General features: G+C 43.8%; 4 protein-coding genes and 1 non-coding gene across 7 annotated transcripts; 2 read left to right on the top strand and 3 right to left on the bottom strand.

Moving 5' to 3' along the window:
- Nucleotides 1-1,630: 1,630 nt before the first annotated feature.
- LOC121856583 (cysteine sulfinic acid decarboxylase-like) lies at nucleotides 1,631-11,473 on the top strand. Of its 2 annotated transcripts, XM_042352208.1 has the most exons (11): nucleotides 1,631-1,663; nucleotides 4,711-4,864; nucleotides 6,450-6,634; nucleotides 7,008-7,114; nucleotides 7,364-7,479; nucleotides 8,303-8,554; nucleotides 9,017-9,081; nucleotides 9,388-9,466; nucleotides 10,383-10,582; nucleotides 10,864-11,008; nucleotides 11,103-11,473. In XM_042352208.1, coding segments are annotated over exons 1-11 (1,488 nt in total). In that variant the 5' UTR covers nucleotides 1,631-1,661; the 3' UTR covers nucleotides 11,286-11,473. The 2 variants fall into 2 exon arrangements, with proteins under 2 accessions (XP_042208142.1, XP_042208141.1); XM_042352207.1 differs by lacking the exon at nucleotides 1,631-1,663 and having other exon boundaries at nucleotides 4,290-4,864.
- Nucleotides 3,317-3,387, bottom strand: Trnag-gcc. Its single transcript has one exon. It is a non-coding gene; the product is annotated as a tRNA-Gly (tRNA).
- Nucleotides 11,474-11,885: 412 nt separating the features above from the next.
- On the bottom strand, nucleotides 11,886-15,001 carry LOC121856584 (perlucin-like). The gene is made up of 5 exons (XM_042352209.1): nucleotides 14,891-15,001; nucleotides 14,431-14,575; nucleotides 14,151-14,266; nucleotides 12,154-12,388; nucleotides 11,886-12,043 (listed from the first exon to the last, which is right to left on the bottom strand). Exons 1-4 carry the CDS (start codon nucleotides 14,952-14,954, stop codon nucleotides 12,171-12,173), a joined length of 543 nt encoding a protein of 180 aa, XP_042208143.1. The 5' UTR covers nucleotides 14,955-15,001; the 3' UTR covers nucleotides 11,886-12,043; nucleotides 12,154-12,170.
- A 252-nt stretch (nucleotides 15,002-15,253) lies between these two features.
- LOC121856581 (cysteine sulfinic acid decarboxylase-like) lies at nucleotides 15,254-21,796 on the top strand. 2 transcript variants are annotated; one of them, XM_042352205.1, is made up of 12 exons: nucleotides 15,254-15,269; nucleotides 15,770-15,880; nucleotides 16,063-16,294; nucleotides 16,458-16,642; nucleotides 17,231-17,337; nucleotides 19,029-19,144; nucleotides 19,356-19,607; nucleotides 19,897-19,961; nucleotides 20,613-20,691; nucleotides 20,826-21,025; nucleotides 21,278-21,425; nucleotides 21,569-21,796. In XM_042352205.1, the coding sequence occupies exons 2-12, from the start codon at nucleotides 15,774-15,776 to the stop codon at nucleotides 21,749-21,751; spliced, it is 1,674 nt and encodes a 557-aa protein (XP_042208139.1). In that variant the 5' UTR covers nucleotides 15,254-15,269; nucleotides 15,770-15,773; the 3' UTR covers nucleotides 21,752-21,796. The 2 variants fall into 2 exon arrangements, with proteins under 2 accessions (XP_042208139.1, XP_042208140.1); XM_042352206.1 differs by lacking the exon at nucleotides 15,254-15,269 and having other exon boundaries at nucleotides 15,768-15,880; nucleotides 16,059-16,294.
- Nucleotides 21,797-22,395: 599 nt separating this feature from the next.
- On the bottom strand, nucleotides 22,396-24,966 carry LOC121856585 (C-type lectin domain family 17, member A-like). The gene is made up of 4 exons (XM_042352211.1): nucleotides 24,858-24,966; nucleotides 24,029-24,104; nucleotides 23,339-23,457; nucleotides 22,396-22,929 (listed from the first exon to the last, which is right to left on the bottom strand). The coding sequence occupies exons 1-4, from the start codon at nucleotides 24,925-24,927 to the stop codon at nucleotides 22,685-22,687; spliced, it is 510 nt and encodes a 169-aa protein (XP_042208145.1). The 5' UTR covers nucleotides 24,928-24,966; the 3' UTR covers nucleotides 22,396-22,684.
- Between the last annotated feature and the right edge of the window lie 305 nt (nucleotides 24,967-25,271).

Below are 25,271 nucleotides of genomic sequence, written 5' to 3'. Positions count from 1 at the left end.
AATGCATAAAATACTACACAAACATACTTACATACATACATACAGTACAGGTGTCAGCATTCGTTCTTAAAATTAATTAAATCCGCTTCACAGAGGTTCAGAGTCGATTCCAGTCCTTTATAGGGGATTGGGTTCCCCTCGTGTCCCGGAGTATTGGATCCAGCAGATGCGATCTTCATTTGATTGGCAGATCAGGTAGAGAAGCTTCACTCCCAGGCGAAGGTTTTCAAAGGCTCCAACTTTTATATATTTAAATTGTCTTAATTGTATCATTCAGTAGTGACGTAATGATGGTGACTCAAAAATGGACACGTGGGTGGGTGGTGAGGGGGCCTTACACTGTGTCTTTCCTTTAAGCAGATATAACATTTGAAGGCACCCTGGTCTTCTCTAAAGTGTCACACGATCATTATTTTTTTTCATCTTTCAGTATCATTGTTGCTTCACTTGTTAGTGTAAGGAAGTGCTCCATCAATCACTGTTACTGTCTCCCTCCTGCAACAAGCTTAGTTTACCTTCAATTATTCTTTTTGTTATGATTCTCCGCCACACAGTAACTCCCTCATGTTACCGGGATCAATTCCTGCAGCTCACACACTCACCCGACAGTCGTGTCTATCTATGAAGTCACTCAAGTGGTCGTCGTCACTCATTGTCAACAACCCCGTTTACCTTCCTCTTCAGTAACAAGATCCATCAGTGTCTTTGAAACAGTAAGGCGAGAATCACAATCAGCTATAAGGACATCTAGCCTCGGTAGTGTTGGTGCTGCACGTCCGGTAGTTCTTATAATTCATCTTAAACAAGTATCCCCAACTCAAGTGTCCCTGAACGTCTCTAAAGCGTTTTCTGTGAGTGCGTGAGGACGCTACCGCGGACTCACTCAATGTTTCCCGGTGGTGCTCAGTGGTAGTGTGATAAACACCCGCTGATGACGTGTTCAGAAGCAAGTGTGTGAGCTTTACAGGTGGGACGGTCTCGCTCATTTTTTATTATAAGCTCAACAATATGAGAACGCTGAGGCTCGTGCTGCTCCTCATTAAAATTCTAACTCTTAATCTTCATCCTGATTTAAACAGATTTTTTTCATTAATAATTTAGAAAATAATATCATAAAAATTCCTACACTTTTTCCAAGCCCTGTGAATAAACACTTTATATATATATATATATATATATATATATATATATATATATATATATATATATATATATATATATATATATATATATATATATATATATATATTGTTACGACCGTGTCGTATTTTTCTATTTTTTTATATATACAGGTATAACATGCTCCCATGTTGTTCCATATTATTCCTGTAATGATGTGTTAAATTTACTATTATATCTAGTCGCCTTACCCTGTGCTGTTAAGGTTTTAACTGTTATTATTTGTTCAAGCCCATCTTATTTCTTCATTTAGTATTGAAACAAGCATTCTTTGTTGCTCTAACGACCATCTGCATCGTCAAACGACCCACCGGCGGGTCGCGTGGCGGGAGCCGACCTTATATATAGGACCCACCAACTGACGGAGTTAGTTCAGTCGTCTTGTCATACAGTCCACACCCTTTGAGTGACACTCGTCACCTGTTATTTCTACTTACTTAATTTATTTGTGTTGTTCCTGTCGCCACCAATGTGGTATATCTATGTGAGTACCTATTTATGTCTCTGTTTATGTCCATCAGTATTTGCTTAGTTACATTTAAGTAATTCAGTGTTGTTTCACGTTAGTTAATTTCAGTGTTAGTTTTTATATGTTTATGCAGTGTTGACGTAATCCAATGCTTTATTTTTATTCTTTTGATGTTTCGGTGTTTAGTATCATTTGTGTCTTAAAAGTTTCGATGGTGAATCAATTTGTTGCGACAGCCTACGAGGCTCTTTAATGTGTTAATATTTAATTAATTCTTAAAGGTTTACTTTAATTATTTTTATTCCCTTTTAATTTACTTCACATTTTTGTTTAGTTGTTACGCCCAGAACCTGGATATTTAAGTAAATTAAGAGACGGCATATATATATATATATATATATATATATATATATATATATGGGAATAGCTCACCCGGGCACAGGTCATCGACCCACAATGGAGCCGAGGGGAGGAAAAAATTAGAGCAGAAAGAAATTTAAAATAGAAATGAAAAAGACTATATTAATGTACACCACAAAGATGCCGGAAACCATCTTTTTAAAGTGAGACAGATTGTATGAGTATGGAAACACAGAAAAAGGCAGAGCATTCCACAGCTTGGCTGTGTGAGGAAAGAAGGAGGTACTATAACGGGTTATTCTCGTGTGACCGACATCCATAGAGAAACGATGGGCACCGCGGGCAAGACGTGTTACGAGCCCACGGCCTTGCCGGCGGTACACTGGATGCCAGATCCACCGAACATTGCCCGTTAAAGTACAGTACCTGTAAAAAAGAGTGAAGCAACATTGTGGCGAAGAGAAAGGGAAGAAAGATTAATTATCAACTAAAGGAGGAGAGTTAAAAAGACAAAATGCCTTTGATTCCACCCTATCTAACCGTTGGACAGAAGAAGAGCTACCCCAGATATGAGAGCAGTACTCCAAGTTAGGACGAATGAATCCCTTATATACTTGAAGCAACTGCTCAGGAGTGTAGTAGCTATGGCATCTGTACAGCATTCCCAGATTTCGGGAGGTGGCTTTAGCAATGTTGTGGATGTGTGGCTTCCATGAAATATTAGAGGAAATGGTGAGGCTGAGTTTATCTATTTTAGAACTTGGCAGAGTGATTGTGTCTTGAAATGTGATTGGTGGGAGATCATCTAATCTGGAAAGTGTAATTGGTAAATACTGAGTTTTATTACTATTGAATTTAGCCAAGTTTCTATCTCCCCATTCGGAGATGCTGTACAGATCCGCATTGATAGATGTAATGATATCAGCTCTAGAAACAGATCTAGTTAGAGAATTAGGGGGAAAAAATGTGAAGAAGAGTGAAGAGTAGAATCATCAACGTAAGAATGGATAGAATTTGTCAGGTGTATTGGGGATATAATTAAGTATACCGACACACCTGAGTGTGTACTCTGCATGTTACGGTTGACGTGACTCCTGATATATAACATACATGTACTGTACTGTACTGTATTGTATTGTATTGTATTGTACTGTACTATACTATACTGTATTGTACTGCACTGAACACGTCTACACAGGTTCCCCAAACACTATCTTATCAAGTCTGATTCCAATCTATTTCCGTCCCTATTTTTTTTGTTTAAACCTTCCCCAAATACTGTCCCACAATAAATTAGCAAAAGTTACGTGCATCGGCCGGGAATCGAACCCGGGCCTCCCGCGTGGCAGGCGAGAATTCTACCACTGAACCACCGATGCTGTATATTTCTTAGTGAAAAGGCGGATAAAATGTAGAGAGGGTGGCTCACGTTCGTCAGTGTATCATTCCGCAGTAGAGACGAACGCCAGGCGCCTACGTTCGCTCGTGTTGTTTTGTTAACGTTACGGTCCTATTATTATACAACCGCCCGGCGAGGAAAGTCTTAAGGACATTTTCACCCAAATCCCCTCAAAAATGCTAAGCGTCATTGTGTATTCTATGCATATAAAGAGGAGAGAGAAAGAGACGGATAGAGACACAGAGAGATCTATAACTCCTTCATACTACTACACAGACGTCTCTCATTACCCCCTCCACCATCACTACCCCCCACCATCACTACCCCCCACCACTACCCCCACACCATCACTACCCCCAACCTCCTCCCCCATCACTACCACCCATATATAGGTATTAGTCCACTTCTGTGTTGGTTCAGTCCCTTACTCCTACCCCTGCCACTGTCTTTATTACCTTGATGACTTAACGACTTGAGGACGATGACTTAACGACTTGATGACTTAACGACTTGATGACGATGACTTAACGACTTGAGGACGATGACTTAACGACTTGAGGACGATAATTTAACCCCTTGATGACGATGACTTACCACGCAGGTCTCGTCATTGATAATGATCACGGTTTAGCAAGATACATCATTAATCCAAACGAGACAAGCATAAACATATCTCATTAAAAACACACACACACACTCTCTCTCACTTTGCTCACACTTTTCTTTTCTTGGCCAAAAACCACTCTCCTTCATGTGCCGCCAACACTACTATGGGAGGCCCGTCACTGCTCCACCCCCCTCCCCCCCCCACCTCCTCCAGGACGCGATTTCAGCGTCTGTTTTGGGGGTCTGTTGACGTCACGTGTTTAATGAAGTGGTCGACTCGGGTGGCAGTATATCGTGGTGGTGCACTGAGAGGTGAAGGGTAGCGACGCAGTGTAGAGAAGTCACCACTACTAACACCACTTCCACTCGCCACCACTACTAACACCACTTCCACTCGCCACCACTACTAACCCCACTTCCACTCGCCACCACTACTAACCCCACTTCCACTCGCCACCACTACTAACACCACTTCCACTCGCCACCACTACTAACACCACTTCCACCTTCTATCAACACCACCACCATTAAACCAACTCACTGCCACCATTACTAGTGATCAGGTCATGACCCCGCCGGCGACTACACCTTCTGCTGCTGTTAAATCCGTCTCTAACACGACTACTGAAGCCTCTACAGCTACTTCAGGCACCACCTACATGAACACTCACCACAGTACCCCGCCTCACCCCACCAGGATGACTGACAGGGACTCTACCTCGACCAGTGTGGTAGATTCAGAGGGTCGACTCCTGAAGAAGGTGTTGGAGGTGGTAGAACGGGAGAAACTGGTGACGGGAATGAGTGAGACGCAGAAGGTGGTAGACTTCCATCACCCACAACACCTACAGGTAAATGGTCGAGTATTGTTCTTACCTGAGACAAACTGATGCACTGTAGAGATGGCGAGACTAGTGAGTGTATAGCTTATGTCTGACAGGTGAAGGATACCAGGTGAAGGATACCAGGTGAAGGATACCAGGGGAAGGATACCAGGGGAAGGATACCAGGTGAAGGATACCAGGTGAAGGATACCAGGGGAAGGATACCAGGTGAAGGATACCAGGTGAAGGATACCAGGGGAAGGATACTAGGGGAAGGATACCAGGTGAAGGATACTAAACGTGTTAGAGGGGAGGAGGAGTGAGAAACAGAACACGTGTGGCTCAAGTTTCTTCCTTAGTGGTGATTATATGCATGACTATAATAAGTATGTTATAGAAGAGTCTTATAGAGAGTGTAGACAGTAATGTGTTAATGCCTGTCGGGGAGAGAAGACAGACAGAAATAACGAGACGGGGATGTAAAAGAACTATTGGACAGAGAGCAATTAATCAGGGTTGTGATGAGAGACCGGGAGGTGGGGACATTGATAAACCAGTGTATAGGATAGAGATGGATGATAGACGGGGATAGAAGGATGGCGTGAAGGAATAGACAGAATGATGTGGAGTGAACTGCTTTGGGTTCTTGATGATGTAAGAACTGTGTGTGTGTACGTGTGTGTGTACGTGTGTGTGTGTACCAACATATGGCCAACAGTATCTTATCTCGCGTCTGTGTCAAAATAACTGAACTTGGTGTTTACTGATCCAGTGTAAACTCTATTTAATGAACTATATCGAGAAGAAAGTCCATTAGATCGCGGGTCCGTTAGATTTGAAACCTCCATCTAACGAACTATATAGAGATGAAAAGTACGTTATATCGAGGGTCCTTTAGATATGTACCCCCCACATCTCACGGATTATATATAGAGAGAAGTCCGTTATATGGAGGTTTCATTGTATCTAGATCAGAATTCTCAAAGGCTCGTACGTGTTAATTTTCTCTCGAGTGTTGCTAAGGGAACATCTACTGGCTCATATTTTTAAGACAAAATGATGGATTTTCCCTTAACTGGTTATGTAAGAAATTAATCTCACTAACTCATCTAAGAGAAGAAGTCAATTTGGATTCTCTAGCATTCGTAATTCATACTTTAAAACTCTTAAATTAATGAAGTTAAAATGTATCATACTGCCTTATACGGATTAGGTTAGGTAAGTTTAGACGAAAAAAAAGTGAATTCTCAAATATTCGTAAATTAAAATCTTCCCCCAGCTGAAGACGTGACAACGCATTATGATGATCTGACACACCAACAAGGGCGTCTCACACACACACCAACAAGGGCGTCTCACACACACACCAACAAGGACGTCACACACAGTAACAGGGGCGTCACAAAGCGGGTGTAACAGTAGGAGGCAAGACGTGATTTAGATGACGTTACTTGTGTGTTTTTATCGCGCCTTCGCCATCATGGTTATATAATGGTAGGTTTTTTTTTTTCTCTCTCTCTCTCAACCACAGGCTACAGCGCATAATACACTAATACCAGGCGAAAAACGACTTTATCCCTATATACTAAATAACTGTATTCCTGTATTCCAGAAACTACTACAGCTGGAGATCAGGAGGGAGGGGAGGACGCTGACGGAGGCCCAGGAGGTGCTGGAGAAGGTGGTTCAGTATAGCGTCAAGACCCAACACCCTCACTTCTACAACCAGCTGTACGCGGGTATCGACGAGGTGGCTCTGACCGGTGCCTGGCTCACTGAAGCCCTCAACACTAACCAGTAAGGTGGTCCCGGTAGTGTAAACAAGGTGGTGTACCGGGGGGTTTACATCTGATTACATGGCCTCACAGACTCGTGTAACCCTGTGGCTCTTATGGCCTCACAGATTCGTGTAACAATGTGGTTCTTATGGCTTCACAGACTCGTGTAACACTGTGGTTCTTATGGCCTCACAGACTCATGAAACACTGTGGTTCTTATGGCCTCACAGACTCGTGTAACACTGTGGTTCTTATGGCCTCACAGACTCCTGAAACACTGTGGTTCTTATGGCCTCACAGACTCATGAAACACTGTGGTTCTTATGGCCTCAGACACTTGCAACACAGACTTCTTCACACGACTATAAAGGATCACCTCTGCCCGTTTTCAGACACACGTTCGAGGTGGCCCCTGTCTTCATCATGGTAGAACACTTTGTCATCTCTAAACTTGTGGAGCTGTTTGGCTGGCAGCAGGGCGATGGCATTTTCTCCCCAGGTCAGTTGGCACCCCAATTACTCTCTTCCTTTGTTGGCACCCCATAACTCTCCCCTATGTTGGCACCCCATAACTCGCCCCTCTGTTGTTGGCACCCCATAACTCGCCCCTCTGTTGTTGGCACCCCATAACTCACTTCTGTTGTCAAATACTACTGGATTCTTGATTCTATAACTAACTACAGACGGTACTGCTGTATTTTATGACAGTCTGGCCTTATTTGATGACTGTATTTGATGACTGTTACAGGAGGTAGTATGAGCAACATGTACGGTTTGGTGTTGGCCAGGTACCGCGCCCACCCAGAGGTCAAGAGGCGAGGTAACTCCAGTACTAGGCCCTTGGTGATCCTGACCTCTGACCAGGTGAGATAATAGGAGGGAGGGAAGGAATGGTGAGAGATGGGAGGGAGATTGAGAGAGATAGGGAAGGGAGAGAGGGAGGGAGCTAAGATGTTGGAGTAGAGGGAGAGAGAAGTATTACTATTACAATTATTAAACAATATTAACATTATTATTAATATTATTAGTTATTGTTATTACAGTATTGTTATTATTATCATTATCATCACCACCACCACCACCACCATCATCATCACCACTACCACCCTCTCTACCATCATCATCACCATCATCACTGTATGATATATATGTACATTATTACGTATATTATGTTTGTTCTCCATTTACATGCATTATTTATTCAGCCTAGCCATTAGCGTGTGGCAATGTATTTAAGATGTCCCACATGCCTAAGTAATGTGCCTGGCGACGTATGGAAGCTGCTAATGTATCACTTGCCATACGTCGCCTATAGAGCAGTTGACCAGCAGACAGGTTGAGGAGCGCTACTTCCCTTGTGTACATATCTCTTATCCAGTAAATCGAACCTACAAAACTATACAGGTGTTTGTGTTCGTTCCTGTATATTGAACTTATTACCCAGAACACGAACAATCACCATCACCACCACCTCCTCCTCACCTCTACCATCATCACCACCAACACCACCACTATCATCATCACCACCACTATCATCATCACTACTATCATCACCACCACTATCATCATCATCACCACCACCACCACCTCACCACTACCATCATCATCACGATCATCGCCACCATCATCATAATCATCACCACATCCACCATCACCACCATCACCTCACCTCTACCATCACCACCAGAGTCACTACTCCATCAAGAAGGCGGCAGCATGGGCCGGCCTGGGGACGGACAACGTGGTGCTGGTTCAGACGGACTCCTTGGGGAGGATGCTGCCTCAGGCGCTGAAGGAGGCGGTAAAGGAAGCCAGGAGAAGTGGAGGAGATCCTTTCTTCGTCAATGCCACTGCAGGAAGCACCGTGTTTGGGGCATTCGATCCCCTGGAAGAGGTGGCGGACGTGTGTGAGGAGGAAGGACTTTGGTTACATGTTGACGTAAGCACCTGCAGGAGTAGACTCACTACAGTAGGAGTCCCTTAGCTAGTGTGTCAGATGCATCAGTAACTATTTAATGTGCTGGTGTTGTACCCTGAACTGTAGGCAGAACTTAACCCATCACAGCAAACGACTAAACTTATACTTTAAACACACGTCACTTCTGATCGTGGAGAACTAAAGCGACGGATTAATGGTGGGGAAGGGACTTGGACTTCGGGTGGCAATTAGCATGGACCTCCTGCTTGTAACGCTGAATAACATATTGATAGAAGAGTCTTAGTTGCCTTCCCTACACACTTAACCAAAACACCGTAGATGATAAATGAGGTACAGACAAGGCAAGCTAAGAGAACATCTACAGAAATTAGCAGATCACTTAAGGCTACCAGATAGTCTACACCTTTACAGTATACAAGTAGCTGCATCACTACATCACCCATGACCATCTTCCTTCTACAGGCGTGTTGGGGAGGGACGGCCATACTCTCCAGAACATATTCACACCTGCTGCAGGGTATACACAGGTAAGGACCTCGAACTGTACTGTGGTGATGGGGAGAGATGGGGAGGCAGGGGAAATAAGTGCGAGAGAAGGAAGGAGAGAGAAAATGAGAAGGGGAGAGAGAAGAGAGAGAGGGAAAAAGAGAAAGCGTGAGAGAGACAGAGTGAAAAGGGAGAGAGAGAGACAGGAGGGAGAGTTAGTTTAGTTTAACAAATTTATTGACAAAGCCTGGAGTACAGTTTGCCTATTCCGAGTAATTCAGTTAGGTGGATGTGTATGTAGGACTTCTCCTCCCGTCTACTGCACACCCACGTCTTATCACCCTCAGGGCTGACTCCATTTCTTGGAACCCTCACAAGATGCTCGGTGTCTCTCTGCAGTGTTCACCCTTCATCGTCAAGCACCAGGTAAGCCACACTTAACACATATGAAACGAGACGAACGAAAAAAAAAACGATTCTAATGTTTGTTTACGATTCTGGCCGCGTTTTGTCTGTCCAATGTTCGTCTTTACTAAACTGACTGTTGGATGTTTTTCGTGCGTAAGGGAAATTTTTTTATCTCGTATACTAGAAGATATCATCATAAACAAGTGTCTCTCACATACTGCAAAGGTTACAGGTCATTAACAAAAAAGATGAGACTAACGAGTATGTAAAACATGGTAAGCAATACAATGACTGGAGCTTTGTGTCACCAGGGGCAGATGGTGGACAGTGTTGCTTCACTCATGTTACTCTCTTCAGATTATGTTGGGACTACCACCCCCTCAGTCTCACTACCCACCCACCCTCAGTCTCTCACTATCCACCGTCACCCCTCAGTCTCTCACTACCCACCCACCACCCTCAGACTCTCACTATCCACCCGTCACCCTCAGACTCTCACTACCCACCCACCACCCTCGGTCTCTCACTACCCACCCACCACCCTCAGACTCTCACTATCCACCCGTCACCCTCAGACTCTCACTACCCACCCACCACCCTCAGACTCTCACTACCCACCCACCACCCTCAGACTCTCACTATCCACCCGTCACCCTCAGACTCTCACTACCCACCCACCACCCTCAGACTCTCACTACCCACCCACCACCCTCAGACTCTCACTACCCACCCAGACTCACCCTCAGACTCTCACTATCCACCCGTCACTCTCACTATCCACCCACCACCCTCAGACTCTCACTACCCACCCACCACCCTCAGACTCTCACTACCCACCCACCACCCTCAGACTCTCACTATCCACCCGTCACCCTCAGACTCTCACTACCCACCCACCACCCTCCGACTCTCACTACCCACCCACCACCCTCAGGGTCTGCTCCACGAGGCCAACTCCGCAAGCGCCTCCTACTTGTTCCAGCAAGATAAGTTCTACGACACGTCGTACGACACGGGGGACAAGAGCTTCCAGTGTGGTCGCAAGGTGGACGCCTTCAAGCTCTACCTTGTAATGAGTCTCCACGGACTCGACGAGCTGGAAAGACGTGTCGACGCCGCCTTCAGTGCCTCCAGGTAGATATTGTGGTCTTCGGGTCTACGATGACAAACCTTCTTGGTTGGTAAACCTTTAGCTCACAGTAAGAAGCTCACCCGTTGTGTTGCTTTACTCACTTAAGAATAAACTTGTACTAATTGAAGTCTCCAAATATGAATACAGTCACCCAGAGCCCTAGACGAGACAGCCTGTGACCAGTTATAACATGTACTGTACTCACACATACCTGTCAACAGCTGTTTGTTGGATCCACATGTATGCACAAATGTATCCTGAAGTCTCGTGGTTGCTTCTTCAGGTACCTGTACGACCAGGTGTTAGCTCGTCCTGGGTTCCGGCCGGTGCTTGACAGGTGCCAGTGTACCAATACCTGTTTCTGGTACATCCCGCCCAGCCTCCGAGGACAACCCGAGACCCAAGAGTGGTGGGAGAAGTTGAGCAAGGTGAGGGCGGGGTTGGAGATGCTGGATAAGTTGTGTGAGAAAGAGACGGACAGACAAGATACACTATCATTACACCAAGTATGATCACCCACAGGTAGCGCCAGAACTCAAGACTAGGATGATCAAGGCTGGCAGTATGATGATCGGATACCAGCCAGTCAAGGAGAAGGGGCTGGTCAACTTCGTCCGGATGATCAATACCTGTGTACCAGCCCCGACGAACCAACACATGGAACAGGTTTTGGATCAGCTGGAAGCACTAGGAGCTGACCTGTAGGATAGCTGGGTGATGTTTGCGATAGCTGGGTGATGTTTACGATAGCTGGGTGATGTTTACAATAGCTGGAGGATGTTTACGATAGCTGGCTTATCTTGTAGTAGCTGATGCACTTCATGATGACAGCTAACACTTATTATGAAGACAGTTACTGAGCTCAATCTAAAGTGAATAAAGTTTCAAAGTTCTCTTATTCTCATTTGAACATCAACTGTATTTTAAGAAGGTGACACACACGTTATCTGCAGTCAGCTCAGTCCTCTCATGGTTGCTGATTTCGTTGACAAACAGATGGCGGTAAATATCAGCGTTTGGCAGCAGTTTCAAGGTCGAAGAGGAAATTGTCGAATTTCGTGAGTCTGAGACCTTTCTTTGCGACCGTGTTACTTGTGGTGCTCGTTGTATTTCCAGGACCCGGTCAAGTATCTTTGGTTGAGAACCCCTTAGTATGCACACACAGTGGCTATTTTACTATTAATAATGCTGTAGCGTTATACATCGTGGCAGGATACAGTGTCACATAAATGACAACCAAGTTCTGCTAACCAATTTGGTGTTGGAAAATTTAACAGGTTGGTAAAAGATTAAAGAAACCACTTATTACGATGACAATTTTTATTAGGGTTTAAAATCTTGTAAGACCTGAGAAGTTGGTGGTTTAAGACGACCTCTAGATGCTATTATGTATCAGTGACCCTTTGACCTGACCTGCCCTACCTTCACAATTCATGCTCAGAGGACGTCATAGGAGGTGAGACCTGTGTAAAGAAAGACGTTTATGGTCAGTTTAGGTATACTCAAGTACCTACAATGACATATTAACGAGAAAATGAGGCACAAACTGAGGTATTAAGGGGGAGACACTCACTATTCTAAGGTCAAAGGTCACTTAAGTTGACAGATGAAGGGGTGAAGTTCGGAAGGGTCTCTGTCCTCTAAGTGGCCGTGATGATTGATAATGAGGTTGTTCTCCTTTAAGCCTCCGTCAGGCTGGCCGGGTTCCCAGAACGGCGCCCCCGTTAGGACCTTCTTCTTGTTGAGCCAGAACCAGTTGTCCTCCTCGAAGAAATCCGTCCCGCCCAGCCAGTAGCTCTTGTTAGACTCTGTGGGTGAGTAGAGGATGAGAGAGAGAGAGAGAGAGAGAGAGAGAGAGAGAGAGGCCGGCCGGCTTAACACATGAAAACACCACAACAATTGCACAACTTTCCTTCACACTTTGAAACCAAAAGATAACCCCACTACACGCCTTACTACTGTATATCAAAACCAGCCACAACAACCACTACCACGCGCTTCCACAAGGTTGAAAGTCAAATACTGTGCAGTAGAAACCAAGGTCGTCTCTCTGGGGGCCGGGAGGGGGGGGGGGGCATACATGGGGCGATTACATCGGTAATGTGATCGATGACTATTACAGTAAAAATTTACTTAAACGATTATGATTACTATTACATGATCATGATTACAAGCATGATTACTTCAAAATGAATGTGCATAAACAAACGAACGGACTACAAAAACTCAATTTACTGTAATGTTTGTCAACCTGATACTATTAAATTATATTTTCTGAGATGAATAAGGTAGACATAATGCATTATATATAATGGTGCAGCCATTTAATAGACAAGAAAAATATAAATCTTTAATAGATAGATCTAAATTTTTATAAGATTAATATGGAAATTATAAATACAGAAACGTATCAGACCTAAATAACTGAAGTTTAGGAACATTATTACCACAAACACTTATAAGATGATAGTAATTTAATACTCTGATAAAATTTACTGTATGTTATACTGTACTGCATACTCAGATATACTTAAGACATCACTTTCAGTAAATGTAGATTATCACAACAATACTCTAATATTAAATTTTAAATTTAACACAAATTTTTTCTTAGACACGAATTAGACCTCAAAGGTTTTGAAACCCATTGTGTCCATTATATAATTTAAGCAAATAAAACGTACAGTACATATTACAGTATACATCACTAACAGTAAGAAAATATTTAGTGGTCACTCCATCTCAGGACAGGGATTTGGAAATTAAAACTAATTATTTTTGTTGAACTTAAAGAAAACTAGAAGCGTCACTTAATTGATACAATTGTTAGCCTAAGTCTGCGTGCGAGCTCGTTCTGTTTGCTTAGACATAAATCAGTGGTTACCAGCACGAATGTCTAAACTAAGTCTTTCTGACTCGATCTTTTGTTACTATCAGCTGAAGTATTACAGACGTGATATGGCTGGTGAATGTTTGTCGAGTCATATAAAGGACCAATGTAGATGACTGCATTGAAAATCATAAGCTACAGTACTGTAAGAAAGGGAAATGAAATACCTGGATGTACTTACTGTTGTAATCGTGAAAGTAATCGTAATTACGATTACATTTTGATTGTAATCGATTACGATTACTTCAAAAACTGTAATCGATTATGATTACCCCATGTCTGGGGGGGGGGGGGTGTACAGCGAGTTAGTCAAGCCATATGAAAGACCTTTATGACCAGGTAAGAGATGGTGAGACGTGTTATAGCACTCCAGGGAGAGATAGTGAGGTATTAGTTCACCTTCATTGAGAGATAAACAATAGATAAAACGTGTCGAGTTCTCCAGTCCATGCTATGAAGAGGCCGTCCCGTTATCTCCGGCCCAAGTACCGGAGCTGGGAACCCACAACAGGTCTCTCTCTCTCTTTCTTTCTCTTTCTCTCTCTCTCTCTCTCTCTTTCTCTTTCTTTCTCTCTCTCTCTCTCTTTCTCTTTCTTTCTTTCTCTCTCTCTCTTTCTTTCTCTTTCTTTCTCTCTCTCTCTTTCTTTCTTTCTTTCTCTCTCTCTCTTTCTTTCACTTACTTAAATTAGCGATGTAGTTGGCGACGCTGGCGAAGGTCTCACAGTCGTCGAGGACAGCCAGGGTAGCGGTGTGTCCATCGGGGTCCCTGACGGCGCAGTACACGTGAGAATCCTCCCTGGGGAGACACCACGTTGTTCAGGTACAGTGATACATAGTTCAGATACAAGTATTTAAGCGCAGTTTAACAAATGGGTACAATTAGTGATAGCGAAAAATTAACAACAACAAAAGAACAATTACGTAGTGTTTTAAGTAAATGGTAAACACGTGTCAACTTACATCTCTCTCAGGGCGTCAGGGAACCAGTAGCACCTGTTACCTATTAGGAAGTAGGGCTCCGGGCACGTCTTGACCTCAGCCACCACCCCACCACAAGGCTCGGGGTGTTCCGCGTCAGGCTTGTGGCAGTGTTTTGTAGAATCGTCTGAAGGAATGGTGTATGACGGTAAACCAGGATATGAACGGTGATGATGATGTCCGTAATATCGAGGGTTCGTTAGATGTGAAACCCCCATCTAACGAACTACAGTATATAGAGATGAAAGTCCGTTAGATGTGAAAATCCCCGTCTAACGGATTATATGAAGAGAGGGAGAGAGAAGTCCGTTATAGGGAGGATTTCACTATACGGATACCACAATAGAATTTCTGTACCGGATATTCATGTTTGTCGATAAAGCTTTTTTTTAATTCTCAGTGTGATTATGTCTTGTCACTTTATTCTACAGTATTTACAGACCTTCTTCAGCAGACACCATGATCGCCAGCACCACCACCAGGAGAGCTACACCACACGTCTTCATCGTCGTCTTCACGTGACTGACTGACAGACAGATACTCAACTCTCTCACCAGTAGTGCTTCCTTACCTGCCTTACCTGTACACGGCTGCAAAGTTTCTCACAGAGTACAAAAATAAAAATAGTCCCCCCCCCCCACCCATCCCCTACCCCCACACCTCTCCCTCCCTCCCACTCCGTACTCCCCACCCTCCAGGCATCGCCCATTCCCCTTGGAGACAGTTGGTATTTTTATCTGCCCTGAGACGCTGAGAGCCGGCAGCCTGTTTATGTTGTCTTCTGTGTTAGCCAGAGAGTTGGTTTAGGTGTGTGACTGCAGGTATGTATGTAGGTATGTATGTTAAGTCAGTTTCCATCGTCCTGGGTTAATATATTACAATACCTGGGCGATGCTTTGTTGTTAAGAGTTGCGTGTGATCGTGCAGCTGACAAGGGTGAGGGAGGGAGCGGAGAGGGGAGGGGGAGACAATGGGAATGAGAAGAAGAGAGAGAGAGAGAGAGTGGAAGAGCGGAGAGAAGACATAAGGAAATGAGAACGGGAGAGGAAAAAGGAGTGAGTGGAGGAGAGAGTGGGAGGAGTAGAAGGAAAAAGAGGGAGAGGAAGAATAAAAAAGACAATTATGATATAAATGGAGTAGGTGAAAAAGTTATACAAGTTATTACCTGAAGAAGCCATTAAGCGGGTTTATGTGTCCTTGGCATTGTTTTATTTTCTCTATGGAAACATTTGTGACTTTCTTACATAGAATCATAATCTCTCTCTCTCTCTCTCTCTCTCTCTCTCTCTCTCTCTCTCTCTCTCTCACACACAAACAATAGAAGGATGACTCGTGGATTTGAACCTGTTGCCACCACCACCACCACTCATTCCAGCAGTCAGCCTCACGCCGTTCACCAAGCAACACAGTCTAACGGAGCAGTCAGTTTAAGGTGATAGTGTTATAGTTTTATATTTTGTCAGTGTTACTCTGGTACAGTGTTGACTAAATTCAGTATACAGAGTTAATGTTTCAGTGTTCCAGTCTTACAGTGCCAGGGAATTGTAGTATAAATCTAACTGTTCTGTGTCGTCGTCGTGTGTGTATAATACCTTTCTTTATCCGTCCAGGTAGACAATTAGCTTCAATACCTGTATCATCGGGCAACACAATGGACAAGTCCCCAATAACACTCACTGTCCGTGAAGAAGATAAAGACTCTCACTTATCAAAGAGCACCAATGATGACGCCTTGAAGGGTAAACTACTGCAGAAACTTTTGGACATTGTGAAACGAGAGGAACTCGTCCTGGGCATGAGCGAGGCCAAGAAGATGGTAGAGTTCAAGCACCCGGAAGACCTTAAGGTTAATGCACATACATGTTTCCATTTATCAGAATATTTTGAGGGTTGTAGAATAATAAGGACCCAGTTCAAATAGCTTTCAATCCACAGGAACCTAACCTAACTTAACCTAAACAGCATAGGGCATCATAAAATCTATCCTACATGTGATTCCCCTCCTTCAGAACATCCTGCAGCTGAACATCACTCGGGATGGGCTTAACCTGGAGGAGTCAAGCGAGCTCCTGGAGAAGATTGTCCGCTACAGCATCAAGACCCAACACCCTCATTTCCGTAAGCTCTTCTACCACGGCGTCGATGAGGTGGGCACGACAGCAGCCTGGCTCATGGAGGCCTTCAACACCAACCAGTGAGTGTAGTGTGGTACAAGGGGGTGAGGGCGTGAGACAGAAAGAGAGGAGGAGAAGGAGAGACAGAAAGAGAGAGAGAGAGAGAGAGAGAGAGAGAGAGAGAGAGACATATTGCCTTACTTGAGTGTGTCCTTATTATTGTGCGTGGCTTTGAGGCGCTGACCTGGCTCTGACAGTGAAAGTGGTGGGGGTGGTAATGGTTGTGATGATGATGATGGTGGTAGGGGCAGTCATGGTGGTGATGGTGATGGTTGTGGTAATGGTTGTGGTAATGGTTGTGATGATGATGATGGTGGTGGTAGGGGTAGTCATGGTGATGGTAAAAGTGGTGGTGGTTATGGTGGTGGTAATGGTTGTGATGACGATTGTAGTCGTGGTGGTACAGACTACTGGTACTGGTGGTTGTGGTGGTAGTCGTGGTAGTGGCTGTGATATTTTACCCATAGTACTTGTAGTTAACTGACTAACTAGGAACAACTGAAAAACTTATTGTATTTTGTTGATAAGCTAAGTAATGAGTGTGTGGTAAACTGAGATGTTATAATTCTAAAATTCTCTCTCTCTCTCTCTCTCTCTCTCTTCGTCAGGATCAACTACGACTTCGCGCCAGTGTTTACCTTAATGGAGACACACCTAGTTGGGGTAATGGCCAGGATGTTCGGCTGGCAGGAGGGAGACGGTATCTTCTGTCCTGGTGAGTGTGTGTTTTAGTTTTTGTTTTTTACGGGGATTAGCCCACCCGGGCACAGGTCACTGACCACATCGGGCCTGGGGGGCGAAAATGTAATAATAATAATAATTCATAATAAATAAAATTTATAATGAATACATTAATACAAAATTGAAAAATAAAAATAAAATAATAATGATATTACAACACTGTAATAATAACAATAATAATAATAATAAATACAAAAAAGAAAAAGAACTTTTGTGGACTATGTTGGAGAGGGTCAGTGTACCACCAAGATTTTGAAACATCCTCCGCCAGATGCATGACGGAATGCAAGCCCGGGTACTTGTGGGTGGTGTGCAGTCAGAACCATTTAGTGTCCAAATGGGCGTAAAACCGGGCTGTGTGCTGGCACCTGTGTTGTTTAACATATTTTTGCTGGCTGTAGCACAACTCACACACTGCCCTTGGGCCTGATGCAGGTGTGGGCATACGGTACCGTCTCGACGGTAGCCTTTATAATATTAGACGTCTGGAAGCCTAAACAAAGAACTTCACAACTCAGGTCATAGAACTACAGTATGCAGATGACTGTGCAATAATGACGCATAACAGAGAATCTATGCAACGTGCACTGACGTGATCTCAGGTATTTACAGCTCGCTTGGTTTGCAAATTAACACCCAGAAGACTGAAATTTTTGTCCAGCCCATTGTTCCACCAATAGAAGCACCACAAATCTACATTATTGGAGATCATATCACAATAGTAAACCAGTTTAAGTACCTTGGTAGCACTCTCACACCCACCTGCTCACTGGATATGGAAATTCAAACCAGAATCAATTTAGCCTCAGCTGCATTTGGACGTTTGAGAACAAGTCTTTCTCAACAATGACCTCAAATATGGAACAAAGACTGCAGTTTATCTAGCGGTCTGTATATCTACATTAGTATATGCCTCAGAAACCTGGACGCCCTACAGACGCCATATCCAAATGTTGGAAAACTTCCACACTAGCTGCCTTAAGCGTATCTTTGGAATATCCTGGGAAGACAGAGTGACTCGTGAAGAACTATATCGTCGCTCAAACACGACCAGCATTGAACCATACTAGCCAAAAGACACTTGCGCTGGCTTGGACATGTTATCAGGATGCCAGACCACCGGCATCCAAGACAAATGTTATATGGCAAGCTCTCACATGGAAACCGCTCGGCGGAAGGACCAAAAAAGAGATCTAAGGACCACTCTAAAACTCTTCATAAGTGCTGTAATATCCAACCAAATTCACTGGACCAACTAGCCTCAGACCGTTCCTTATGGCGCTCAACATGCCATAAAGGAGTGGAAACACTTGAGACCTCACTGAACCAAAAGAGGGCTACTAAACGAGCCCAACGACATCAGAGGGCTCAAGGCATAATTCCTTTCAATGAACAACATCCCCGTCACCTATGCAACAAGATCTGCTCCTCCAGGATTGGACTCCATAGTCATCTACGGTGGCATCAGAGGAATAACACATAACTCATCAATCATCTCATCTGGAGCAACGTTGTCATCGACTTCGGTGGACTGCCATAAGCTAAGTAAGCTAAGAGTGTGTGTGTGTGTTAGTAATTAACCGTCAAACCTTTCCTTTAAAACACATTATATACCAATAATTACAGGTACAATGACTGCCGACTAATTACAGGTGTTAATTACAGGTGGAAGCATCAGTAACCTGTGTGCCATGATGCTGGCGAGACACAACAAGAACCCAGACATCAAACAGTCCGGGATCTTCAATCTGAAGCCCTTGGTCGCCTTCACCTCTGACCAGGTGAGTTAGGTGGACTGCTACACCTACCTTTCACCTGACTCAACTTTGTTACATTTGTGTTATGTTATCTGTGTTGCTGCACACACACACACACAACCTGTACCACCCAAATCCTTGTGTTTATCCTACATCCTCGAGTCATCTGGGCCAGAGGTCTTCTCACGTCTCCAGTATCCTCGACAGGTTTACCATCTTCCCTCCCTCCCGCCAGAGTCACTACTCCATCAAGAAGGGCGGCAGCATACTCGGCCTGGGGATGGATAACGTGGTGCTGGTGCAGACGGACTCCTGGGGGAGGATGCTGCCTCGGGCACTGAAGGAGGCAGTGAAGGAAGCCAGGAGGAAAGGAGGAGACCCTTTCTTCGTCAACGCCACGGGCGGGAGTACCGTATTAGGGAGCTGTGACCCTCTCGGGGACATAGCTGATGTGTGCCAGGAGGAAGAACTGTGGCTGCACGTTGATGTGAGTCTGATCAGTATAGCTCTTTCCTCTTCCACCCATCCTTTTATCCGCGTATCTTAACATCCTTTTATCCGTCCGTCCAAACATAACTCCGTCTGTTTATCCATCTGCCCAAACATTCATCTGTCTATGCCACCTGAGAGGCTCTGAAACCACTGAAGAGATATGCACAAAGTTGATCCTCATTCATCGGCACTAATACTGTACTGACCTGTCATACATGTTAGTTAACTTAATATGTTTTGATGCTCACACCTACGTTGATTGCCACACCTGTGTCTTTATGCAGGCTTGTGTAGGGGGAGCTGCCATCTTCTCCAAGACTCACAAGATCATACTGAAGGGTATAGAGAGGTAAGACTAACAAGATATTTTACGTGAGTCTAAGTTTATTAACACTGTCCTGCTCTCGTCTCTGTCATCCTCGTGGTTATAGAAGTAAAAACTGTAAACAATTGATGAACAAGACAAATGTTTACGTCCAAGTCTTATTTTGGGTTGATTTAAAAGTCTTATGTTAGATATTGTTAAAAAGACTTACATTTCCTCTCTTTCCTCTTATGTGTTTATTTATCATTAGAGGGATCATCTGTTTCCTTTTCCTTATATCTTATTTAATGTTGTTTCTTCTATTGGTTTGTTTTATTCCATATACCTGTAGTAGCTGGAGTGTTTCTCTTTATTATTTTCTTCATTTTCTAAACTTTTTGAATGAATAATAATGAACCATTATATCTCCTAAACTCTAAAACATGTCACTAAATGACTCACCAGGGCACAGAACCATTTCCTTGTCATAAAGGTTAAAGGTTAAAGTTCAGGAATCATTTGCTTATTATCCAATATATTTTTTTCTAATGTTTCCCCCTTTTGCTCTTCTCTTCTCGTTTTCTATTGGGGAGACTGAGAAAAATGGTAATAAAGTCATTTGTTTAGTTTATAGATGAATCTTTTTATAAGTAAATATTTGCTTCTTAATCAGTTCTCGCATCTCTTCTCTCTCAGGGCAGACTCAATAGCTTGGAACGCCCACAAGATGATGTGTGTTCCTCTCCAGTGCGCCTTACTCCTCACCAGACACATGGTAACTGACTATTATTGTTGTTGTTATTATTATTACAGTATCATTATTATTATTAGTAGTAGTAGAAGTTGTAGTAATAATACAAATATTTAATTCTCTCTCTCTCTCTCTCTCTCTCTCTCTCTCTCTCTCAGGACCTGCTATATAAGTGTAACTCGGTCAAGTCTCGCTACCTCTACCAGCAAGACAAATTCTACGACGACAACTACGACCTGGGCGACAAGAGCATCCAGTGTGGGAGGAAACCAGACGCCCTCAAACTGTACCTAGCACTGTGTGTCTACGGCCTCGACCAGATGGAACAGCGGGTCGACGATGCATTCAAGGCTGCCAGGTGTGTGGGTGGTGAGGGGTGTGGATGTGGGTGGTAGGGGGTGGTGTGGGTGTGGGTAGAGGAGAGAGGTGACTGAGGGTTGGGTTAGAGGGAAAGGTTGGTGGTGTGGGTGGTGATGTAGGGGAGTGGTGGTGAGTGGTGCGAGGGAGTGGTGGTGAGTGGTGCGAGGGAGTGGTGGTGTAAGTAGAGGTAGTGGTGAGTGAGACTAAAAATAGCTTAGTTGATCTCCTAACCACCAACTCCCTCCCTCAGGTACCTTCAGGAGAGGATCGTAACTCGGCCTGGGTTCCGCCCCGTGATCTCAGATGAAGTGTTTTGCGTCAACACCTGTTTCTGGTACATCCCGCCCAGCCTCCGAGGACAACCCGAGACCCAAGAGTGGTGGGAGAAGCTGAGCAAGGTGAGTATCTCGTGTGGGCGAAGGTCTTTTGTATTAGTAAGGGTGAAGTGGGTATCTGCTGTAGGGGAAGAACTTTTTGTAATGTTTTCACCCTATTATCTCTTGAAACTAACTTATTTTTCTTTTCTTTTGTTCTCCTGAAGGTGGCGCCGAAAATCTTTGAGAGGATGATGACGAAGGGGACGTTGGTGGTGGTGTACCAACCAATCGTCAACAAGACTCTCGTGAACTTCTTCCGTGTCACCCCCACCACCGTTCCCACCCCGACCTTCAAGGACATAGATTACATTTTAGACGAGACTGAGAAACTAGGTGAGGATCTGTAGAACAAGTGTAGAGCAGAGAATAAACATCTACCATATCCCAGACCATAGCGAGTATCAACCACACTGACTTCCTGCTAAATTATATTGAGAGACTGAATGAGAATCTGTAGACGGAGAAAGATGGAGCGATGAAGCGAGAGGGGGAGGAGGAAGGGGAAGGAAGGAGGGATTAGGAAGAAGGAAGATAGACTCAACACCTCTTGTACATCATCAACACCACACTTCCCACACCAACTTCCAAACATATGTTCTTCCATCGTGACGAGAATAAGAAAGTGTGAGAAAGGAGAAAGATGTAGATGGTAGGGAGAAGGAATAAAATTGTTGAGAATGAGAAGTAATAATTAAGAAGAGGAGAGAGAGAGAGAGAGAGGGAGGGAGAGAGAAAATTAGCAAATGAAGAAAAAAAGAGAATGAAATAAAGACCCGCACACCGAGACTCATAGCGACAGACGGGACATTAATAAGGTCAATAAAACCCCAAAATATTACACCAATCTTAAATTTAACCTTACTCATGTGTATGACCATTGAGCATCGTTATATAAACCAGATGCTCAAAGGTCAGGTCTATTGACTGTCTTCCCCTAACTAACTGACTCACAGAAGCTTCGAGACCGAGTTGGTGGTGAAATAATATAACGTTGACACTTATTCTTAAGACTTTACTGTAAGTTCTGTTGACATGAATAAAAAGGAAATAACATGTGAAGTATTTGAGGATCTAACCCCTGGATGTGACTTATCCTGATGGGGGGCACAGTGCCGCTGATGGTGGTGAGTTCCTTGTTGATTATCCTTCAAGTGTGTGAGTTAAGTTCTTCAGTTCTTGGCATTGGATTTAATGTGAACGTCGCCTAGACTCCTGAAAGCTGTCATGTCATTGTTTTTGTTGAGACCTCTGGAGGCTGTCATGTCCTTGTCGTTATTATGTTACTCGAGGTTCCTGAAGGTTGTCATGACAGGTGCCTGGCAGATAACGCCGTACTCCTGATTGCATGCTCCATCAGCGAAGTACCCGTTCTCAGCGATGGTCAGGCAGTTCTCCATATTGCTTCCATCAGGTTGCTCCGGAAACCAGAAGGGAACGTCTCCCTGCACATGTGTTCCCGTCAACCACTGCCACGTTCCTTCCGAGTCTTTATCCGTGGCACCAATCCAGTAATTCATCCTCTTGTCTGAATGAGAGAATCAAAATTACAGGTTTTCTACTTGTTTTATGCATTTTACCAAGCAGCACTATGACTGAGTTTTTTTGGATTGTTTAAGTCCTACCAGCTAACACTCCAACAGCCAGACCCTGGTTACATGGCTAACAACTTCACAACTTAAATTGGAATCAGTTCGAAAGAATTAATCTCAACTGGATTCGAACCGGAGCCACTGAATACGTCATCTGGCAACTTGTTCCACTTCTCCACGTTCCGAAGTTCCATAAGGATCCTTTATACTTACCTGAGAAGCCTTTAGAGTTAGTGAAGATATAAATCGGTAAATACTTAGCCTTGGTTGCATGAGGAGGCGACCCTTCTTGGGCCTTGCTTAACGTTACATGTTCTAACTGAGGTGTACTGTACTGTTACTTACTTAATTTGTGAACTATGAAGTTCCAGAGGCTGTTCATCACCTCACAGTCTTCGATGACGGCCAGGTCAGTCGCAAAGCTCCCGTCATTAAGACCCTGGCAGTAGGCTCTTCCATCATCCCTACAACGTAAACACAAACTATATTTCGAGCATTTTCTCCACGCAGATGATTTTATGTGGGTCTAACAGCTCTCTGAATGCCAGCCTTCATTGATTCACTGGCTCATTCACTCACTCAATCACTCACTCACTTACTCGCTCACTCACTCACCCATTCACTCACCCATTCTGTTACTCATTCTCTCACTCATTAACTGATTGAATGACCGATCACTGAAAGACCGGTCAACTAACAGACAGACAGACTGATTCACTCACTCACTGATAAACCTCTTATTATTTATTGTATCAAAGGTATTGGACTAAACAGTAGTATATAGCCTACATAAAAAGGGTGTTTGTATTTTTTTATTAACTAATATCAGTTTATGTTACAAAAAATAACTCCTCCACTTGCATATTAAGAGCCAAGAAAACTCTGAAATATAATTATAATTCATCTCCATTTCCTGGTTCCTCTCCGCACCAACACAGGCGTCTTAGTGATAATACTAATAAAGGTAATAACTGTAATAATAATAATGATAAGAGTAATAATAATAATAAATTGTAGTAATGATAATAATCTCACCATGTCTTTGTCTGTGGGTTCACGTGGAGGCAGGCGGTGTTGCCGATCAATGTGAATAGGTCCGGACACCACACCACTGTAAACCAAGAACACAGTGAGTGAGTACCTCTCTCTCTCTCTCTCTCTCTCTCACCTAACCTACCCATAAAATAGTATATTGTTATAAAATCAGACGTCTGATCTCTGTAACGTAAAGTTAAACACGCGTTATAACCCTGAACACACTCAGTCTTCACTCCTAAGGGCAAGATGTTAAACCTCTCCAACTTTACACCTCCCACCTTACACCTCCAATTTGTCAGTATTAATCAGGACATGCCTAATACTGACGTCACTTTGGCTCCTGACATGACCAATAATCCTGTCAAGTTTCAAGGAAATATGTTAACTCCAAAGATTTTTTGTGGCTATATGAACGTTTGACCACGAACGATAACTCCCACGGTGCTGTAGGTCTTGGGGGACGCGTGTGGTGGTAGACTCTCATCCCAGACACTGAGGCGTCGTGTGGTACAGTACTGTAATAAGGGAGAGCCAATACCGCCTTGTCTTCCTCCTCCACGCTGTACTTATAGGATTATTGCCAAACTGGTTTTTATTTACGGTTGTGATCTTGTATGTTTATAATCCTTCCAAGTGAACCTCTTGGAGTTTGTTTTTATATCTAGATGTAAATTAACTTTCTGGAGAGGGACTTGAATTTTCAGAACTTCATGCGAAGTTTCTTATAGACGGACGGAGGTGATGCCATAATGCCGTGCTGCCCCAACAGTCGTTAGTTTAGCTTCAAAGAGAAAGCTAATCCTTCGGGGTTTGGAAAAAAAAATACCTTGTGCTGTGGCAAGACTACCCAACGCCAACAGCAGCAGGGCGGTCACCAGCGATGTGTTCCTCTCCATGTCTGATTATTGACTGACCGACACCACCAGCGACCCCTCCTATCTATACTCCTCTCCTGCCCCACACCATCAACCTCACCTTCCTGGAACTGTTATCAGAGGGTTACTGGCGATGCACTAACACATAAGACTTAGCAAATAATGAGTTATAAGAACAGGGGGACGTGTCTTCCTGTCTATATTTCTTAATTCAACCGTCGCAACTCAGACGTATGCCTCCTGTATAGTACCCGTGCCAGTGGTAACTCTTACATGTAAAACATGAAAAGTTGTTGGTAGATATTACTGTTGTGTGAGTCAAGCTGTTGACGTAAACTATGTGCAATGGTAATTGTAATATGCTT

This window comes from Homarus americanus, unplaced genomic scaffold (assembly GCF_018991925.1).
Source record: "Homarus americanus isolate GMGI-L3 unplaced genomic scaffold, GMGI_Hamer_2.0 scaffold26591, whole genome shotgun sequence".
Classification (NCBI taxonomy): domain Eukaryota; kingdom Metazoa; phylum Arthropoda; class Malacostraca; order Decapoda; family Nephropidae; genus Homarus; species Homarus americanus.
The sequence above is the reverse complement of the archived record's forward strand: the minus strand, read 5'-3'. Positions and strand labels throughout refer to the sequence as shown.